The sequence below is a fragment of the Nesoenas mayeri genome, assembly GCF_963082525.1.
Source record: "Nesoenas mayeri genome assembly, chromosome: 3".
Classification (NCBI taxonomy): domain Eukaryota; kingdom Metazoa; phylum Chordata; class Aves; order Columbiformes; family Columbidae; genus Nesoenas; species Nesoenas mayeri.
Window position 1 is genome coordinate 20,305,620 of NC_137544.1, and position 22,904 is coordinate 20,328,523.

The window sequence follows — 22,904 nt, forward strand, 5'->3', positions numbered from 1 at the left end:
AAAAAAGCAGTTTATACCATCTACTAGAAATTTACCTGTGTAAATGTCAAATTTTCATCTTTGAGCATTAAACTGTGAAGCTTAGAGACAATGTTATTTAATTAATAACATGATTTGCAGGTGACATTAACACTAAATTCTCTTGCTTATCCTTATTAAACATACGATGGTTAAAATAACAAGACTTTGAGTCCATTAAAAGTCAAGTTTCAAAGCAATGCTAACAAACCAGAAAGAGCAAATCCAGCCCAAATCATTGCACACTGCACTGGGGAATTTTTCACCCAGTCCTCTATTTAAGTATTTTTTTGTTCATATTTCCCTCTGTCACAGCTCTGCTATTTTTTCCATATATGAGCTGCTAAAAACCATAAATATTGCAATGCCTTCTTAGCTCAGTAACTTCAGCTAAAAAATGAAATTATGATTTGACAATAAAATTTGTTCAGTTAAGGTATACTAACCTAGGAGAAATGCTACACATGCATACGCAGACATGCATGCTAGCTTGTTTATGTGGTTTATATTTATTTAACTAACACCCAACCCTGTTTTCACCCTCCTCCATCCCTGAATAAAGGCACCATAATTGAAACAAAAAATCATAAAGTCACTGGAAAGTCTCCACTGGAAAGAAACTCTGGAGACCACATGATACAGCTTTCCGTTGAAAGTAGGGATTAGGTTATTCAGAGCCCCACCAAGTCAGGTCTTGGTTATTTCCCAAAGGGTATTCCAGCAGTTTTCTAAGCAGCCTATCCCAACATTTAGTTGTTCTCACAACATTTTTTTTTTTTTCATGGATCAAGACAAAATATCTGTGGAGCGACTTGTGACTATTGCCTCTTGCCATGACAAAGCGCAAACTTGCAAAGACCTCCCTCATCTCTCTAACCTCCTTTTCTGTGTGGGAGGACTGTGATTAGGTCCACCATGTTCCTTTACTCTAGGCTGAGCAATCACCATCCCGGTTCTGCTGCTGTCCCACAGCTGGAGCACACCGGGGCAGGCCCGTGGGGCTGGCTCATGGGCTGCCTACTCTCCACCAGGGACCTTTTCAGCAGAGCTGCTCCCCAGGCCATCAGTGTCCCCCTGCACTGCTCCTTGAGCTTACCCCAGTCCAGGTGCAAGGGACCTCTCACTATCTGGCTGACTGAATTTAGGCTTTAGCAAAGCTGTCAGTTCCTTAAATGAGCTCAACGGCTTCTCTTGCTGTTTGATTTACTGATGCAAATGGTGGCAGGTGTGGTTATAGCCCCATGTAAGTGTTTCATTTTATGATGCACTTTCTAACCAAGGGTAGCTGGACTCCATTGTATCGGATCCTGGGATCCCATCCTCGAGGTTGGCTGAGTCCATCTTCATAGGCTGGTGGAAGCCACCTAGCCAAGGCCATATTGGATGCTCCCCATCTAGGATGTTCTCTGGGAAAATAAAGCAACAAAACCTAAAAACCAACAATGGCAGCAAAACAAAAAAGCCCTGCACCTCTGTATAATTCTAAATATAAAATAATCATCAGCCACAGCGCAATATTCCATTGTAATAAGATGTTCATCTAACAGTCTTTAAAAAGGCATAAAATATTGGTCTTCAGGTATGACAGAATCAACTTGACTTAAAAGGAAAAAAAAAATTACTAGTGCAATAATACTATCTAACTTATGTTCGTAACATAAGTTTGACGCCTTTGAAATACCCCAGTGGTGATTTCCTTGTAGCGTCCTCATTCCCCATAAAGTCAGATATATTCTTAAGTGCCTTTGCTGACATTTTTGAAATATATTTGTTCAGAGCAATAGCTAGGAAATCAAGATTTAGGAAAATATAAAGAAGCCCTAGAAGAAAGATGAAGAAAGCTTAGAAGAAAAATGGATGCTAGTCATACAGAAGTAATCATCTGGCAAGACTCAAGAAGAAAGGACAGAGGAAAGGGGGATGATGGTCAAAGCTGCCCAATTCAGTGGCAATGCTCCCTCTAGTTGCGTATATCCTAATACTTGGGTACAGCTTCAGGAGAGCCTCTGCAAAAGCCCAAGCCCTGGTCTGCATTTAGCTGTGCTTTTAAGTTGTGAGCACCAATTGCCATGTGTTTTTGGCTCACGTCAACTAGCACTTCTCTCAATAACACCTGGCTGGGCACATCTTGGGATTAGGTACAAGCCAGTTTGCCATCCTGTGGCCAGCCTGCTGGGAAGAGGGAAGGGGAATAAAACAGGTCAGACAAAAGTCTGAGAGTAAAAGGGTGGCAAGAGTCAAGCCATGCTTGTTTTGAGGTCCAGGAAATTATTCTTGGTGATTTTTTTTTTATTAGTATAGTCAGTGAGTCTTAGACTTGACCCAATTAATTTTTCTTCTATCATGAACTTTTCTAATGCATTTTTTCTAAGACAATATTTTGGTGGGTTTTGTTTGTTTGGGTGTTGGGTTTTTTGTTTAGTTGTTGTTGTTGTTTTGTTTTGTTTATTAACATGGCCTGTTCAATATATTTCATAATTGTTAAATGTATATAGATATCAAAAAGAAGAAATAACATGTTTGCAATGTACCCAGTTGACCAGAATAGTAAAGTAAGCCACAAAGAACCAGAAATATTCCCAGACAGTTAGTAGAACTACATGGCATTAAAACGTCTACTGGGACGCTAAAGAGGGAACAATTATTTTATTAATACTTCATTGATCTCTGGCACGCTGAAGTGGCTCAATTTGCCAAGCTATATGGTACAGCAATACACTTAATTATCCACAATAATTCACACTTGGAAGTTGAAATATGCTTTAATAAAGCATTCAAATTAGTTACAGTTGATCTGCCTTTATTGAAATTGCATAAAATACTGCACATAGTGTAGTGCTATTTCACTCAATTAAAAGTAATGAAATGTTAATTTAACTGCTTAACCAGTGATTTTTCTCCTGATTGCTTTTATATTTCAGCAGATCACTGGAATGCTACTTTAGTAAAACCCTTCTCACATACCTTTTTATTATTACTTTAAAAATGTTAATGTCTTGGAATCTTGCTTGAGTTAAAAAGGTTTTTATCCTGGGCAGCTGAAATAATGAGATTTTGGTACTATACAGCTCTACAGAATAGTCAAATTTGGTTATTATATATTGTGTTTATTGGATGTAGGACTTTTAATTCACTTGTAAAATATTGGAATTGCACAGTTTGGATTTTGGTTTGGCTCCATTAGAAGGAATCTGGAGTTTCAAGATGCAGTTCACTATCTAGATTTATGTATTTTGAATGTTATTTTAATGTCCTGCCTAGTTTCAGATAGAAAGAATGAATACCATATGGCAATTTAACAATTGGATTTTGTCATGTTTTAATCTCTCTGAGCTACCAGGGACATCACTTCTGTCAAACATGGTAAACTTCTGAAACATAAGCCTGCCACTAAACTGAACACTTAGCTTGTATTGAAGTAGCTATCCTAAAGGAAAAAATCTCAGTTTCTTCTTACGGTCATTGGATTCAGTCAGTACTGCTCATTTTTTCCACCAGGTGAGCCATATTCATACCTCTAATGGTATTAGAGCTTCAGACTAAACATCAGGTCCTTACCTGATGAAATGGTTAATGACACAGCAATGAAATAGAAATGTTGCAGATAAAATTCCTCCTAGCTGTCCAAACGTTAGGCATACAAAAGGTAATCTAGTCATCTAAGTACCTGTCCATCAAGCCAGAGGGACAGACAGCTCCTGAGTGCCGTCTTGTCATCCCGTCCTATCTCTCACTATCAGGAACAGCCAAAGCTGCAGAATTGCTGAAGACATATAATTACCTCGGAAAGCTAAGATTAGGTGAGGTTAATTAAGCTGTGAGATTCCATTCCTTTAGTATCTGTAATTCCTTCACCTTTTGAATCCCTCATATTGCACTAGACACTAAAAACTACACAGATCAATGCTAGTTAATTGGGATAAAAAATGTGCCATAAATTTATTTTGCTTATTATCCCCAAATATGCCTTCAGGCAGAAAGAGAAGTAAAATCTATTGTTATCTGTCACTAGTAAATGTGGATAACGACTCTGCCAAGAATGTCTGATGTCATGTTGATATTCTCCATAGAAGGCCATGCTTATGCTATTCTGTTATGCCTTTCTTCTAAGAACAAAGTAATTTCAATGCTGTGGAATAACTACTTAGTAAACTACCTGATTTGTCGCAAGTATGTGAACTGGTGAAGTAAAACATCTATAAAGAAATTCCATGCTTATTTTAAAATAGATTTAAATAGATTTTTCTTATAGGTAAACAATTAATTCCACTGTGAATTTTGTTTTTAAATTTTTCCTATGAAATGCAGCATTTACTGATCTACAGCACAGTTGTACATTCATATTGGGTGATTAAAGCTATAAATACAACATAGGTCCTAATGTATTTTCTACCTGAAAGTGGCATCTGCAAAGCAAGGCAAAGGCTAGACTGTTACTTGGGTTAATGTTTGAAGTCTTCGAAACTGGCTTATATCATAGAATATATTGTTTACATTATAGTATAATGGGTTTTTTAAGCTGATGCATTTCAGTAAAGCTTGAGGTATTTCAAGGGGCTCACAAAGTTTTAGACTAAGTTAAGATCTGATTTGCTGGTTTTAAAGTCTCTTATTTGGTTTGTGTGGTTTTCTTTTTCCTTTTTTTTCCCTGCCTCGCCCCATTTACAGATATTTAGAGCAAAGAGTCTAAACCACAACCAAATATCTCATAGATTTAAACACTGATTTGGTGCAAAACACTATGCAAAGTAGAATACAGTGACTACAGACTAACCAGACTCAATGGACCATATTTACCCTACACAGCTTTAGAAACCGAACTGAAAGACCTAGACACATCCTAGTATTACCAGAGTCACTGAAGAGAAAAAGATGTTTTACCCTACCCACAGCTGAGTGTGTTTCTCTCCGTCTCTGAAGAAAAAGACTGCAGCAACCATGCCTGCAAAGTAGGAGCTTCAGACACGTGCCTACATTCTGCTGCATGGATCTTGACCAATGTATTCAAGCCCTGATGGAGTTGTCAGTGCAAATATCATACTAGCTGTTAGTTCAGACTCCAAGTAACTCTACAAGTGCCTGGGGGAAATTATGGATACCCACATAGTTAGATTTATAACACTGATGCCTATCAGGTTGTGTCCTTTCAACTAAGAGCCTATCAGGCATGTTCCTTGCAAATGACTTGTCATGTAGCAAAACAGATTCATCTCATAAAAATAGATTGACTGAATAATAAAACTGCAGAATTTTACTGCTGTTCATTTACCACATTGCAGAATGCCTTAACTTGTGCAAGGGTAATGGCTTTCCCTTTGCAGCACTCCAGCCCTTCACTTTTAACACTAGTCTCCCTTTCAGTTTGTGACCTTAATACATATATATCCATAGGCTGCTGAGTATAGATATCATGTACCAATGCATTGTTGCATTGGAGGATTTTGAAAAAAGCCATGTCTGTTATGTTGGGTTTTGCAGGAAATGATTGCCACATGTTTTATGGAACTGTAGTAAATAATTGTTGTTCAGATAGCCAAGAAGTATATATTTATATAAATAGATATATAAAAATAAATATATCACCTAGAATCTTTAGAAGCACAGTTGCTAAATGTTAATCTTGTGGGGAAATTAAAAATGAGAATCTACTTGATTTTTTTATTGCTCCTGGCAAAGTAATTATATTCTCCCACTCAATATTCCATGCAATCGAAAACGAATGCTGGAATAGAGTTGTATCTGTTTAAATTCTATAGAAAAAGGCATCTATTGAATCAGTACTCGCTAAATTGAAATTTCCTTACATAAAGTTCAAAGCCTTCACAGGCAGAGCCTGTCCAGAAAAAATTAGTGTACCAAATTTTAGATGAAGATGTTCTTTCCCTGGGAGCTTTCTGAGGCACCTCATTTAAAGGCACATTGATGCTCAAGTTAGCTGATTGGGGTCACATCCCCAATTTTTCCGGGAAAAAGTGAACATAACTCCTTGAGTTTAAAGAATAAGAAAGAAGGATTTTTCAGGGCACAATTCTCATCATACATACCTGTTATTGCAGGCACCCGTAATGAGTCGATATTTATTAGCCAAGCAATTGTTTGGACATTTTGGTGGCAACATATAAGGCAGACATCCAGAAATGTTAGCAATCATAGTGAGCAGCTCAGCTGATAAAAGATCTGAAAGGAAGAACCCAAACAAGTAATTTGCTCTATGGCTCTACAGCTGCTACAGGAGAAAAGTCATTATTGGCAGCTACAACTACAGCATCCCCTCTCTTCTTCATAGGAAAAAACACTTAGAAGTTCTGCAGAAGGTAGTCTCAGGGACTTAGAAGAGAGTGAGGGTGAAAGGGAAGAGTTGGTTTTATTATCTGATGTGTGGGAGAATCAGAAGGAAGTAGTCCAGCCATAGCTGAGAACTGAGGTTGATCTGCTCTTCTTTAATCTGCTCTCTGCTTCCCTGCATTTTAGTCACATTTCTCAGCTGGTCCCTGTGCTTAAAACAAAGGTATAAAAAAATGCAATTCAAGAACAGAAGTATATACCAAGGAGGAAAAGTGTGGGACTGGAACTGACTGGAAAGATGCAGGAATTTAAAGACACTACAGCTGACTATATAATTAACTGTGGGGTGGAAAATGCTCCGAATTATTACCTGGAATTTGGAAGCTAGCTAAAACCAGGGAGCTTTATATCAGTAGACAGCATGTTATTAATATCTTTGCAATATGATCCCAGACAGGTCTCCCTGCTGATGAGGGACAAATTCACATTGTTGTGTAAGCTTCAGAGAGCTGGCAGTCTCTCTCACCCACACATGTATGTAGACACATGTATGGCTGCTTGGAGGTAGAAGTACAAGTGAAAAAGGTACAATATTCTTCCTGAACTGAGAGAACTCTTGCTATTCAAAGTGACTATAATCATTACATGCTGAAAAGAGATAGTAGATGCAGCATTTAACTCTTGCTCTTGTCTCCCCACTGGCTACTACAGGTCACCCAGTCCCACCACCTATCCATTCTGCCCATCCAACCCTGAACTAAACTGCTTCAGTCTATTAATCAAGCAAAAAAGAGTAAGCCAGAAAAAAAAAACAAACATAAAGATGTTCAAGAGCCAAATGAGCTCAAAAAATGCTGTGCTGAGCAGCTAGAACCTGTGCAAGGTAGGGAAGAGAACAGAGAGAAATTGGGCTGTTGGACTGTAACCTTGCTATTATGTACTAGCTAGTCACACCAAATTTGTGGACACAGCTGTATTTTCATGTTAGTTCAGGTTCAAAATTATGCTTAGAGCCTAGTTTTCCACTTATCTATACTGCCTAGGTATTGACACACAGGTTTTATTTAAAGTTAATTTAGTTCTTTAACTCATGTAAAAGTACTTTCTGTCATGGCACATAGACTGTATGGTGTCTATTCACCTTCCATTAAAGTTGTTTCAGCTTCAAAAACTAACAAGTTTTTTATTCTACAGTTTAGAAATTTGATTTCTTTTGGAACTGCACCAGCAGAAAAATAATTGTTATCTCTGCATGTGTGTGTGTATATATAAATATGTGCACACACACATATAGAAATATTTTTAGTTCTACAAGTGTTTCATTAATTTAGGCAGACAGATGTTTCCACAAGAAAAAAAGTAAGAAAATAGGTGTGGACCTTTATGTTTGTCTACAGCACTCTAATGCTTCCTATATTGAAAAAAAATGTCATGTCAGAATGCTAAGACAGATAATACAAATTGTAATTCTCCAGTTCGTGCTGCTCTCTAAGTGACAGAATTAAGTTATGGAAAAAAAAGTCAATGTATCTGAATTTTTGAGCATTCCAGACACCAGATAGGCACATTGAAATTCATCTCTACTTAATGGCAACAAGAATTTTAGTTTATTTAGTCAATTATACATCACTGAACTTTCTGGATTATCTCTCTTTCCTTCTCCATCTAACATAAAAACAGTTAAAATAGAAGTAAAGTGGGAATAGACATGTAACAGTAATGCACTATAAAATTAATTTTGGAAATAAGAAACTATTTTCTTAAAAAAGGATATTGATAAGGCTATCAATGTCCAGAGGAAGAGTATTTGAAATTGCCAGTGTCACAGAGTGATAGAAATTGTATTTTTTCATCTGTAGACTCTAAGCTCCAGAAGCACTAAACCCAAAGTGCTGGGGAAGATAGATATTCCACTGAAAACAAGAAGCTCGCAACACTGTGGGTGTGCAAGCTGATTTATAAGCAATACAAATATACAGTCATGAGTTCAAATGATGCCAATAGCAAAGTGCTACTTTCCTCAACTCTAGGAAAATATCCCCCACTCCAGCAAAGAAAAATGTAAATTGGTGACTATGTGAGGTGCTTTTAAGAACCGAAGAGGTGGCATTCTGACCCCAGGGTGCAGACAAGATATGTACTCCTGCCAAAGCTAAAATAAAATTGAAGCTAACCCAACTTTAATCTAAAAGCCTACATTCAAGAAATCAACAGGGGGTTTTGCAAGTGTCAATACACTATATTTACCAGTTGGATGCAATGAACGTTTGTGCTTCTGGCAAACTTTTTCTTTCAGCACTTGAATTGACATTTCCATTCGTTCAGCTGCTTGGGAAATATCTTGACTCTCTTTTTCAGGAAATTTGGAGAAAGCCAGCAGCAAGGCAGGAGTTGCTATTCCCGTTTCTCGGATATTTCTACAATTAAGATAAAATACAGAAAGTTTTTTTTAACATGATAACCTTTTAGAACATATTCATAGCTGATTTTGTCTATGTTAGATATGGTTCAAGCTTAAGGTATATTTTGGTTGAACGGTATGCTGGGAAAGTAGAGAGGAAGGCAACTTTGTGAAGGAAAATTCTGGAAAGAAAAGGGAAGTGCCCTTCCAGGGGTCAAGTGCCACACAACAGGGTTAAGCTTGTGAGATTGTGAGAAGCCTTCAGGATGAGACAGAAACTGTTGGGATGGACAGAACCTGCAGCATGAAGTGGCTGGGAAGACCTTGTGCAGGATAGTTACAGTACAGGATTCCCACTAAAGACATCTGAGTAGACTTTGCTTTTATGTAACATTTAATATCAAAGATGATCTCAAGCATTTCAAGTGGATTCACAAATGCCTTGGCACCTAGAAGTCAGACAACCAGCCCACAGTCTTCTTGATGTCATCTGCAGTTAATGATAGAGGTATGTCTCCTCTCAGAGACTGTTTGAGCACCTGTCTTGCACTGATTTGCTATATATGGAGTTTCAGCAATTAGCTTAGTAGAGCTTAATTATACACTTATATGGCTATATATGTTAACTTACAGCCCGGTCTTACCTTTAAGGAATTCAGGTTTGATGAGATAATTTCTGTAACATAAACATTAAAACATAAAAAAGATACTTTTACTGTGAGCGTAGTCAGACACTGCAACAGGCTGCCCAGAAAGGGCGCAGAGCCTTCATCTGTGGAGATATTCAAAGCCCAGCTGGGCATTGCACTGAGCAACCTGAGCATAGCACTGGCCTTGGTGGTCTCCAGGTCTCCTGCAACTATTCTGTGATTCACTGCAAGATTTAGTTTTTAGTCAGCATGGGCTGTCTTACGATTGTCCTTTTACAGGCAGAGGAGCCTTGAGAAAAGTGCATCAGGGAGAGCTGCTCTTTTAGCTGGAAGTCCCAAGTCCTAAATTGACTCCTACTGCTTAGAAAAAACCACTCAAGTGTATTCCATTTCCAGACGTGGCCATAGGTTGCAGACATCCCTGAGGGTTTCTCTGCAGCACAGATTTATTTGGATATGCAATTTTTATGAAAGCATTGTGCTGTCATTTTCACTTAGGTTTGTGTAAAGCAGGACACAGGTTTTAAATGGAAATGGCAGTTTTGAATTTGGCAAAGCAAACAGTTAAATTTCTGTTTGCAAAATTAGAAACTTGCCTACATAAAATGCATTAAGGAAATACAACTCCAAGGGTTTTTCTAGATGCTAAATATGTCCTTAATTGATCCAAAAGAGCCCTAACCTTCTCACTTACTCTTTATACAGGAACTGTTCCTTTCCTTTCAAGAGCAGAGCTCGAGAACTCTTGCAACTATGAAAAAGAGCTATCTTGCTTCACAGTACCATGTTTTTCAAGTTTTCCAGAGACCATTAGAAATTTGACTGGGAATCTGCAGAATTAAAAGTTCTGAACTGTGTCTCAGTTAAAATGAAAAGATTATATAACTAAATGCCAGTAACTCAGGTTTAATATCTAATATCCATATGAGGATAATATCAGTCATGCATAATTAAAATATTATATGAACACAGAAACATGTTTTTACAAATGAGTTAAATAAGAACAATTGAACAAATTATCTAGGAGTTAAGAATCAAAAATAACCCTTCCCCTCAATAAATAAAACCCTCAAACTAAAAAACCACTACCCTCAATGGCAAGGTATGTTCCATTTGAGATATTTCCTCTTCTATACTTGTTGTAATCTCACAGATATTGTAAGATAACAACAGCAGTTATTAGTTTGCCGCATTTCCCATGTGTAGTGTCATGTCCTGTCCTGCCCTCACCCTTTATTCAATATATACATGCTAGTCCCTTCAAGTTCTTACCCACACTCCTGAAGCTGAGCTCTGATTCTGGAAGAAAATGCTGGTTTCCTCATTCTTCAAGGCAAGTTACAAACTGCCTTGATATTTTATAATGCAGAAATAGGCTCTTGAAACTAACAGAATGACCTGTGATAGTATAATTATCAGGAAGATGAGGTCAGATATAAAGTGTCTTCATACTTATTTAATAATTTAAGTCTTACTGTGGACCACGGTGTTTGGACAGAAGGTTCTTTATGTTTGTCAGACTCTCAGTTACTGAGTCTCATTACAGATTATAATTAAAACAATAAATAAAAATAAAATAAAATTATCCAGAGTACGAGCTTTCTCTTTCAGCCTCAGATATTTTGAGTCTCTGAGATTTCTTTCTGTCTTAAATGAACATATTCATAGAATATCTTGTTTAGGGACTTCTAAACAGGACTAATGCCTTAGATATTTGTCACCATTAAGGAGGTTCCTCAAAACAGTGACATGGTATAGAATATAAGGTGATAAAGTTAAAAAATTATAAAGAATGTAATTTCTCCTTTCCTGTAATGTGTATGTACATGGCCAGTCTGCTTTAAGACCAGAGCGGTGCTGACTGATCATGCTCGGTGCATTTCCACAACTGTAACTGTTTTGCACTTCTCTATGCACAGAGATGATTCTGTAGATGTTCCCTTCTGTAAATGATCCTTTTGAATTAGTATAGACAGGGGCCAAAAGAAAAATCTTAGGTTGTGGGGTTTACAATTTACATTCTTTAGAAACATGAAATGATCTACTTCAAATATAGTGTACACTAAATGAAAGTAATTTTACCAGAATTAAGATGATGAGAAATATCCTTCATCTGCTGTTAAGTCTTGAATAATTTTCATCTATACTTTTGAAACCATTAAGAACTATGCCTTTAGCTAAAATGTATGTTGAAATATACTAAGTAATTTCAAACATTTTTTTCTTTAAAGAGACTGAGAAAACCTCTTGTGTTTGTATTAGAATTGTACTCACCTTCAGTCTGTTAGGGTAAGTCCAAACAGGAGTCTAAAAATATGTCTTATCTAAAACTCTCTCAAACCAACTATCTGTCACAAGGGAAGAAGCCCCACCTGACCTGACACCATAATTCAAATCTGTCTTACACACAACTAGTTCAGCAGTGCTTTTGAGTTAGTTGCCAAGTTCTAATGGATAAATATATGATCATGTGCAGCTGTGTGCAACCTGGTCCTCAGAGACTATAATTTTGCACAGCTTGCCTATTCTGCAGTCATCTAGTTTCTTCTATGCCTTAACCCGCCACCCCCCAAAAAAACCCAAAAACCAAAAACCAAAACAAACAACAACAACAACAACAACAAAATCAAACAAAACCACAAAAAACAGAGACTCAGTAGAATATAAAAAGGAACATATAGTCAGAATTGGAAGCCCTTCCAGCAGTGCTGGGATTCACTGGTTAAAGCTAGTACAAGTTTCATAATTTGTACTGCTCGTTATTATAACATGATTTACTGGAACAAGCATTTCCTCTTGCAAGTCAGCTACCACTTTCAAAATGTGTGTTTTAATGCACCTGATGGTAAATTGGCAACATATTTGCAGATACCACTGGCTAAGTGCTATAACTTCATGGGCTCTGAAAGCCCTAACCAAACAGTCTGGATTCCCGTTGGCATTGCCACTGTAATACAAATAGTACATTTTAATGATGATGCCGTTGTGTTCCATGTATGCTGTATTAAATACTATGATTAATGTTTATATTCTAATGACAAATATGAGCACCTGCTCTTAAAGACTAACAAACCCAAAAGCTCATTGAAATAGCAGGCAGGTACTAGTAGTCATGAGAAGCACTCAGCAAGGAGAGACAATCACAAACAGCACAGCATACTATAAGGACAATACTGGGACCTACATAACCTTAAAATCTGGGAAGTAATTTCTAAGAAGTGGCATTTTCCTAGAAAATTCTGATATTTTAAAAACTAGAATAATAAAATAACTTCAGCCAATATGTTTACTGCATTGCCATTCACTTGCTCCAGCTGTTACAAACAGTATTCAAGATTTTGATATTATTAAACAGCTGAAGTGAAGAAACTTGCTTCACAGAATCACAGAATCATAGAATGGCTGGGGTTGGAATGGACCTCTGGAGATCATCTAGTCCAACCCACCTGCTAAAGCAGGTTCACCAGAGCAGATCACACAGGGATGTGTCCAGGCAGGTTTTGAATGTCTCCAGAGAAGGAGACTCCACAGTCCCTCTGGGCAGCCTGTTCCAGTGCTTTGTCACAGTTGACTTCTCCATTTTAATCATAATTCAAGGTCAAACTGAGGTCTCAGGACAAATCAGTTATTTTGGATCCGTTTGCAGTTCAGACACCTAGATCCTGAATTCAGCAAATATCAGGATGGACTATTGTACATGAACAACTAAGAGTTTTCCCATTCTAACCTGAAAAAGAAGCTGCCTTTTCATCTCAGGAACAGGCTTTTCAGTCTCAAGGGCAACAGTGAGCTCATCTATATTGCACTGTAGTTGCTTCAATTACTGGTAAGCCAAAGTAAAATGAGTTTTCACTGTATGGTGACCTCCATAACTTCCAGAAACTCCATTGTGTAGTCACATGCATTCTGTTCTCATTTTTAGCATTTGTGCTGACAAAAGCTTTAATTCAAGTACAGAGTATTCTTAAAGTTACTAAGGAAAGAAGCCTCAGTAACTTTAAACTGACATGAAAATGCAGAAGTATTTAATTAAGAATTTAAACACATTCACTTCTCAATATAATGATCAGATTAGACAACAATTCAGTCCTCTGCACTTTGCAAATGGCCAAGGACTGATGTCTAAGAAGCAGGCACAGAGTTACAAGTCTATATTAAAACAAGACAAAGTCTCTTAATGATATTTACAATTTTCACTGTTCCATTTAATTGAGCCACAATGAATTGAATTATATAAAAGCAAACAACAGAAATTCAATTTTGACTTCTGGTAGTGATTATTTGTAACAAAGACCAAGTATTTTATACCAGTTAACATTAGAACAAGTGATAGTCTTATGAGACTCAGACTCCTAATGCAGGCATTGGACACTTGTGGCTCTAGTTCCACAGCACATGAAAGCTTATGCCCCAGTGGTGACATTAACACAAACCTTTTGATAGTCTGCTGGAAGTGCAAGGCTTAGGCTGCTTACAGGGCTAACCCCAAACTTATGCAAGAGACATGACCGGTTCTCGGAGTGCTGTCACTGACAATGTTCTGCCTAAGAAAGATTCAATAGTTAACAACAACATCTATCAGATCAAATACTTAACGGTTTTAAATCACTGATCTAATTTTCAACTGCTGCTGTTAAAAGATGGAAGGAAAGGGGAAAGAGAAGGAAGAAGAGTGAAAAGAAGGGAGGTAGAGACAGCAAGTTATGTGGTGATAATGCACAAGCTTATATTGGTTCAGATGATCATAAACATAATCTGCCATTATATGTTTTCTCAAAGAAACAGACTGATCTCAAACTTCTATGTTGTGAAACCTTTTTGCTGCATTGATCCTGCATTTTTTTTTACCTCTTCAGTGTATAATGTGCAGCATAATCCACCAGACTAGAGCCTTTCTGGATAGCCTCAGTAATGCAGTTATCTTCAGTTTCTTCTTAAGAAGGAAAAAATAAAAAAGCAAGAAAGATGAATATGTTATTCAATAACATATGTATTAAAATGTTTACATTTACAAAATATATAGGTTTGTAATATTAAGGTATATGTATTTTTTCCCCATTAAAATGATCTCCATAATTTAGTGTTCCTGAAATTATTATTGTGGCTTCTGACCTTTCTGAAAGATAAAGCAGGGGCAGTAAATAAATTCTTCCCTAATTTATAAGGCTTGAAGAGTTATACCTGCGTTTTGTTTCTTCCAGTATAAATGTCGCTGTGTGTGTTACGTAGTACCAAATGTAGTGGGTCCAGCTGAAATATCTTGTGTTCTGTGTAGGCAACTATGCTCCTAAGGCTTCATATGCATTTTACATTAAACTGTCCCTGGACTGATAGGACAAATTCGAGCCTTCCTCACAGGTAACATGAGATGGCATGAGCCACATGAAGAATTCAAGTCCATATTCAGGCATAATTCACAAACTTTAAGACCTTTTGGGATCTGAGCAATGCATGAAAGCCCTATTGTCATTTCTCCATCCATGTTTGATGGCTAGGTATATGAGGTATATGTGAACCTAACAATACTTCAGTTGTGCTCTTTTGTGTAGTGTTATCATGGAACACAGATTATTTCTTCTTTTTTTTTTTTCTTTTTCTTTTTTTTTTTTTTTTTTTGTGGACATCTAACTTTACATTAAATAGATCAATTATGTTTAAAATCCAGTGGTTTAATTCCCATTCATACTTTGTGGGATAGCCCATTTTTTCATAGAAAATGAATCATAAATAGTAATCATTTATGAGCAATTGCTCATCATTTATGTACAGTGTAATTTTAGGAACATAATTTCAGTACATATTGTGCTATGTCTGTGATCTATTTTTTTAATAGGGTGCTCAGCTCAAGGGAAAATAATGTGTGATGTGGAGGAATCTTTCGTAGGCAAAATTCTTCTCCACTCTACTAAAGATCTTCTCAGCATCCAAGTATAGCAATAATTTATCTTTTTCACCTATGCATGATAAAATATTCAGGATGATTCATTTAACATTATCATTCACATTTCTGTTGCATCTGAACATGTTTCTGAGTCTATGTTAAAAACCAGAACTGATCTTTATAGGCCACACAACAGCTAATTATTTTAGAATTTATCATGGCATGATTTTTAATTACTTTTAGCGGTTTTACCTCCGAGAAATACATTATGCTCAAAGTGTTGTTCATCATGTGGTATTGATTCAGATTCTGATCTAATATAGAAGATCCACCTGGTATACTTGAATTTCATTGTCTATCTTCTTTTTCTAATGAGAACTATGGTGTTGGTACCAATGTAGTATCTTAAAAAATGTGGTACTTTCAGTATTAAACATTATTTTGTACTGTTCTCATCAGACCAAAGGACATTTCCTATAAAAAAGAATCATATATAGCCCATCTATTGCATTTATTGACATTCCATATGTATTCATTTAATATTAACTAGCATGCAATATAATCCCATTTTAGATCATGTCTTTTCAAACAATATGGAAGCTCCAAATAGAGGCTCAACTATGGAAGAGAAATCTGATCACCTATTTTACAGTCATGTTCCAAAAAAGATTTCCCATCAGAAGCAACAGCTTGGAGATTGTTGAATTTATTTTGGATATAATTTTATTTGTGTATCTACACTAACCTCAGGTGAAAACTATCCTAAGGAATCGTATCACTGTCCCTTATGAATCATAACTACAACTATGTAATTTAAAAGAACATAAAGATTGAAATTCTGTTTCTTCATCATCTCTGCCCTACTTTAATGTAAAATTAGTCTCTGCATAATTATCTTAAAATTCAGTCTACTATCTGCTATATTACTAGTCTACTAGGTCTAACCGATTCAGATTGAAGGGATGCTAACAAAATAGCTCTGACATTTAAAATGACAAGATAATATTGTTTGAACATAGACACTAGTGCAATCTGAGATGCTCTAAAATCTCCACGACACCCACAGGGTCCCAGCAGAGAGCGGGTTCACAGGAGACATGGACACTTGTGGGCCAGCAGCAGGGTGTCAGCTGGGACATCCCATGGCAACTGATTGCAGCCCAGAATGGCTAAACATAGTGACTGGCAGTCTGGGAAAGAAATCCAGCAATCGCACTTGTAAACATGTCATCTGACATAGAAATGTCACTAAGAAAGTAAAATTACTCCTAGTCAAATACATAAATGAGATACATTGCACATATTATGTTTTTCTTTCTAAATTATGAAGCTGCATTTTAAAAGAAAAGACCTGTGGCACAATTCTCATGGAATTATATAGTGTCAGATAGTGTATTTTGCACATAAAAAGAGATTAAGCTAAAGTTCCATTGCTAAACTGTCTGCAGTGCCACTGTATTTTCAGCTTAACAGTAATCACTGACAAAAGAAAATAACATATTTTTTCTGTTACTTACCAAAGAGGATATCTTTGTCTATCTGAAGGCAAGAAAAGAAAACAGCTGTGAAGGCTATAGCTGCTGAAATTCCCAAAATAATGAACACTTTCATCTGCAAGAAAGAAGAGATAATTGTTGACAAAATATGTACCTTCATCTTCTAATTATAAGTCATGCTATAAATAATTTCACACATATCCTAAATTTTACTTTAAAATTAGATTTGTAGTCATGTTTGAATATGTTTCTGAAATTCAAAGTATTAATTTTTAGAAATTATTGTAATTCACTTTCTCTTTTTTCCTTCCTTACTTATTACCTTTCCTCCGTTTTGAGAAACTTCTAGCACAAAGAGATACATCACTTTGTAACGTATGTTCTGACAATATCAGCAACACTCAGCTTACATATTAGAAATTCAGCAATATTTTACTATTATTTTGAACTTGCCTGTGCACTAACATGGTTTTAATGTAACTTAGTCATTGTGCAAAAGATAGTGAAACTTGTCAAACTAATAATAATAAGATGGATCACACCCCTCTATCCATGTATAACTCTGGTATCCAAGCAGCACAATGAATATGCTCACATGGTAAATGTGAGCTGCATTCTCCATTTCAGTGCACTGGTTTTCTAGTAGTTATTACAGCAGTGCACGTATATAAACTATCCAAGAGGTAACATTTTTCACATGCACTACACTGATCGGAGATTTAAAATATTTTTAGCTCTATATTCAATCAACATAAAAAAATCAAAAATTAATAAATGAACTCCAAAAATTCAGGGAAGCAATATTGCCCATAGAAACTCAATGTGAAAGCTAACCTTGTTTTTACATTAAAAGAGTTAATATGATGAATTTCTTTTAGAAAATGGCAAGCAAAATTTTTATAGTCTGACCTTTTGTCTGCTCAGGAGATTATCTTCCACAGTTCTGTACTTTATTGATGGCAGTAACTGTTCTGAAATATGAAAGTGAAGTACTTTCCAGGGGCCCAGCTTAAGCTGTCAGCTTTATGCACTGGTACTCACTCAAGCTTTGAAAGTGCAAATAATTTCAAAATCTTTTTGGCCACAGTATGTTCCCACAAAGCAGAAAATGACGTTAATGCTTGACTTGTTTATTTTTGTCCTGCTATGAATCAAGAGCTACCTATGTAGTCAGTTCTGATATCAGAATTGTTTTCATGTATATGCTAAAGACAAATGCTCAGACATCATGCAATAACTTCTGAGTACACTTCTCACTAGTTCTCTTTTTCAATGTATTTGACAAAGAAGGCAACTTAGTGTCCTATTTTAAGTGTTTTAGCATTGGCACTTTAGCAAGATGACCTTTTTAAACTCAGATGATAACCCACAGATTGCCTGTCAACTTCCTTGCAACACTTTTGATTTGGCTTTTTTCTCTTAGATAATTTATTTCACAGTTCTGAGTCTACCTAGTTTTATTTAGTTACACTTTTCAACCTTTCTGTCTGCTTCTTCTAAAGTCAGTATTTTGAACTAAATAATCTAATTGTGTCGGCTTTTTTGCGTTTGTTTTTTTTTTTTTTTTTTTTTTTTTTCCATTGCTATACAGGCAGAGAAACCACAATCTGAGGATTCCCTCTTTTCATCTTGCTAGTCTCGACAGGGACATCACAAGGTGGTGCCAAAGATCAGTGTTTTGATGTCTGCCATAGGTGGTCAATAAAGAAGGGGTTGGGTAGCAGAGAGCGTCAGGGAGCTGGTGACTCTGGTATATGGTAGTGAAACAAAACTTCCAAGCAGGTGAACTAACTGGAGATAAAACTCAAGATTATTATTTTTATAGCAAACTTCAGCTCAGGAATATCATCCATAATCCTTTTCCCTGCAAAGGTGAGTGAACATGAGTGAAAAGTAAGCAGAGATGCAAGGGAAACAGCCCTCTATTGGAAAAGTAGGTTTATATCCCTTGGTTGGGGGATTTAAGTTTGCAGACAAGAAATCAAACTTGCAATACCTCTCTAGGCCCATTCAAAATTGCAAATCTTTTAAAGTTGTTTCCTTACATAAGAAAACACAAAGAAGTCTGACTTCTTACATGGCACAGCAAAGCATTGAGAAAAGCAGATCCATTCCAAACACCTAATAGAACAAGAAGCTTCCACCTAGATCCTTTCCTACACTTCTCAAGTATCACAGGTTTCATTTCTGAGAGTTGAGAGGCTTTCTTAAAGTGAAAAACAGATCTGGTTGACTTTGCAGTTTCACAGACAAAAAATTCAAAGCATCCATTTAGTTAAAAAAGATCTTTCTTACATCAGACTTCGTTTAGATGAGGACCTTTGCTCATTGGTTTCAGTTGGAGTATTTGTAAACAGTGGAATTTAGATGGTTACATGCAGTAAGTTGATCTGTGATGAAAATTTGAATGGCAATATCTATTTTGTGTTTTCTTGATTTTAATTTGAGTATAAAAGTTTAACTCCCTGCTGACCCTCAAACACAGTTTTACATAGAAGGTGTGGGAAGTCTTAATTACACTGGACTGATGAGACAGATGCAGTTGTATTTCCATTCTTACTGGAGCTCATTCACAACCCTGTTACTGTAATTTGCTGGAAGAGAATAAAGAGGGCAAAGTTTAGTGGCTCAAGAACTACCTAAATTTTTTTAATCCAAGATTCATATATTACCTACATGTCAGCGCAGATACTGTGGATGAATATCTTGCTGAATGTATCTTCTTTGTTCTGGGTTTTCTGTGAGCTGTCTTTCTTCAGCCATTCTTTCTGCAGAAAGGGTGTCAGGCCTATCTGCCCAGCAGTGAAACTGCACAGATCAATGACTGTCTAAACATGGAGTACACGACAAGTATAAAACAACCCTTATGCTCAACAGCACTCTTGAGAAAAGGAGCAGTGAACAGTTAACCATATTATTAAGTTTTATAATGAGTGACTCATTCAATTTGTTATATTCCCAAGATTTGAATCTGCAGATGAAGAACAGTACTGCATCTGTATTCTTAAAAGTTAAAGACATATAAAGTAAATCTTTGAGGCATTGATAAAAAGATAAATTATCTTCAATAAAATATCCCAAAGCAATAGAATTTCAGATTACTCACCCATATGAATTTCTGCAGACCTACTATGGTATTCAGAAAAAATAACCCATACTTAAAATATTATGCAATTGCAACTGATGTATGATACAGGGAACAGACACATTTCTATTACCTCAGAACATGTCTTATGTTTGCACTGTAACAGCCTGCAGACCTACCAGGCTCTCTGAGGCATCATCAGTTCTTACAGATATTGGATTAGAATGACAGACCTCCAGAATAAATCTGTGCAGCTGCAGGAACAATTTTTGATAGCAGATTACACTGTTTTGTAGTATTTAGTGGGAATCCTGGGCTCTAGCATGGTGTGAAGGACACTCTGTTACTGTAGATGTCTAATCTATACTGGAAAAATTTGCCTTTGATCTCTTTTGGCTATTAAAGTTCCAAGAACACATTTTTGCAAGAGGAGAAGCAAAAAGTACATATAGCTGCACAACACTCCAACAGAAACAATGAAGTTTCTGAAGTTCCAGTTTAACATCATATGAACTGCAATTGATCTCATTCTAGTCAGTTCAGCAAAATGTCACCAAGTCAAAAAATGCAAGAAAAAGGTGAAAGAAAAACAGTTTACTAGGAGAGATCACTTTAGCTGGGTTTCATCAATACTATGACTTCTAGCCACTTTAAGCATTTAGTTTTTTTCTGGAATCAATGTCATTTTATTACAAACTGTTTTTTTGCTATTATTCTCTTTGGTTAATAACCTTGCAGAGGTGTCTGAAACCAGCAATGGGATGACGAGGGTGAATAGACAACCATCATTCACTGTCTATTCCAGTACAGGACTAAGGGTCAAGTAGGTGGCAGGTTGAAAACAAGAAAAATAATGCAATTGTTTAGACAACACATGACTACACTGTGGAGCATTTTCCGTCAAGAGCTGTGGTAAAAAGTTTACATGAGTTCTCCAAAACAGATGGAATATAGCATGTAAACAACTGGGATTACTGAAATTTGATTAATATTAACTGAATAAAGCTATAGACCCTGATATTGTCTTGATAAAATGTTGATTTAAACCCAAATTGACGTATGTCATGCAAGCAAACAATATTTAAAACTCAAATTACAAGAAGTGTCCCTAAAAATATTTTTAATGTGCTGTGGTTTATTTTACTTTTTAATAAATGCAGAACAAGACTCTGTAAAGGTAAATTTAGCTGCAGAGGAGAGTTCACTCAATTTCTTGTGTCTGAATTCATGCCAACCCTGTATATCACTGTTTGAAAACTCTGCCTTAACTAAAGAGCAAATGATGATTTATGTGGAAGAATGTGGAATGGGGGAACATTTTTAAGGTCTATAGAAGGTCTGAAATTCAGTGGCTCAAATTGCAAGGACTTTTCTTTTTAAAAGGAGGCAGAAAATTAATCTTTCATCTTGATAAAGCACTGATTTCAGACCAAACTCAATCTCTTTCAGACAGACCATTTTAAGGGCAAGCTTAATGGTGAGATTTCTGCCTTCTAACTATGCATTGCCTTCCTGTAGAGACTATGATGGTATCATATAATGAAGTTTGTCTTGGATTTAAGAATGGTAGATAGATCATATCTCATGTAGCCATAAAGCTGATCAAATAATAGCAAAATAACAAGCATGATCTTTTGTCACTGAGCAGAAAACAGAAATTGATTTAGGCAAATAAAAACAATTACCACATACTACAATTAAGATAGATCAATTTTAATATTCTCCCTGCTGTCAATGGGGGTCTCAGCATGGTTAGTGACCAATCCTCAAGAGGATTTAAGATTCCAAAAATGAAATCAGAAGATGCCAATACCGACAGTGACTCATTGCCATACTCAAAGTGTCCACGGATGGAAGATGTTCCTGTCCTCTTTCTGTAGTACTTTGCAATGAGTGAAATTTTCTTTGAATATTTCCATGGTTGGAACCATGAATCTCTCACATAAGGATCTCCTTGATAGCTGTAGGAACCAAGAATCAGACCAATACTGTCCAAAAAGCCTGGGTTTTTCTAGTCTGGATACTTTCCCAAAAATAGACATTTCAGTTGTCAAGGTTGTGATGTGGGAGTCTCTGTGTGGGCTCAAATGTTCCAATAAACTTGGAGTAGCAACATTTCAATTCATCTTCACACATAAATGGTTTCTGCTGGTCTACTTTAGTGAATTGCCTGGTAGTTTCCATTTTCCCAAGCGTGACACTGACTTTGCACCTTTTTTTTTTTTTTTTTTTTTAAATTAATTCAAAGATAAAGGCAATGTTAGATATTAACACTGTAAGAAATAATTTCAGAGGTGGGATTGTCAGTTTGGAGAAAGAGGTAGTAAAGGGAAACAAACATTCAGGGAAAAATTAGACTCTGTTCACTAAAACAAGTAATAAAGAATCTCTCAAGATGGCTACCAGTTCATTAGATGAATTGTTCAGTAGACACATCCTACATTATAGACACATTTTGTTAATTGAAAAACACATTTTAAACCTAATGAGATATTCTTGAACTGTTTTCATCCAAGTTCATATTCACTCAGGCAAATGAGTATGCTTCTGGAATTAATCTCCAAATTTCCATTAGTCTGTCACAAATCAGGAAAGTAAATGATCTGAAGAAGTTAAATGAAACATCCTTCATGAGCGCCAATATTAAGAGGTCACACAGCACTACTCTCTGGGACATTTAGTGTTCAAGTGAGCCTTATGGCTGAGTAATAAAAACATCTTGGCTATTTGACGTCATGGCCATGTTTCACAAATCTCGAGCTGTTATTTTTAATGCCCTGCTGAGTTTGAAGTATTCTGTAGCTAGAGAAAGTATGTTTTAGAAAACTCACAGACTGAACAAACAAGTGATGTTACAACTTCCTCATTTTAATGTTGAAACATCTAGATGAAAAGGGCACATGGGAATTATCAAGCATGCAGCACTGAACAGTAACTAATAACAAGAAGAAAACCCATTATATTTAAATGAAAATTAATGAGAATCAACCCTTCATAAACAGTTAAGCAGTAGTTACCAAATAGCTGAAGGAACAGGGAAGAGTATGCGTGTACATGTACATTTGTATGGGTGTGAATATATATATAT

At 36.3% G+C, this 22,904-nt stretch overlaps 1 protein-coding gene across 1 annotated transcript in view; it reads right to left on the reverse strand.

Annotated features, from left to right (window-relative positions):
- The window catches only part of TPO (thyroid peroxidase), a gene marked incomplete at both ends in the record, with an annotated part of 42,127 nt that extends 25,281 nt beyond the window's left edge, over nucleotides 1–16,846 (reverse strand). The window contains 5 exons of the mRNA XM_080342965.1: nucleotides 1,295–1,424; nucleotides 6,063–6,195; nucleotides 8,551–8,720; nucleotides 14,203–14,287; nucleotides 16,753–16,846. Of these exons, the coding sequence (XP_080199091.1) occupies nucleotides 1,295–1,424; nucleotides 6,063–6,195; nucleotides 8,551–8,720; nucleotides 14,203–14,287; nucleotides 16,753–16,846 (612 nt within the window). The remainder of the gene's footprint in view (nucleotides 1–1,294; nucleotides 1,425–6,062; nucleotides 6,196–8,550; nucleotides 8,721–14,202; nucleotides 14,288–16,752) is intronic.
- Nucleotides 16,847–22,904: the final 6,058 nt, after the last annotated feature.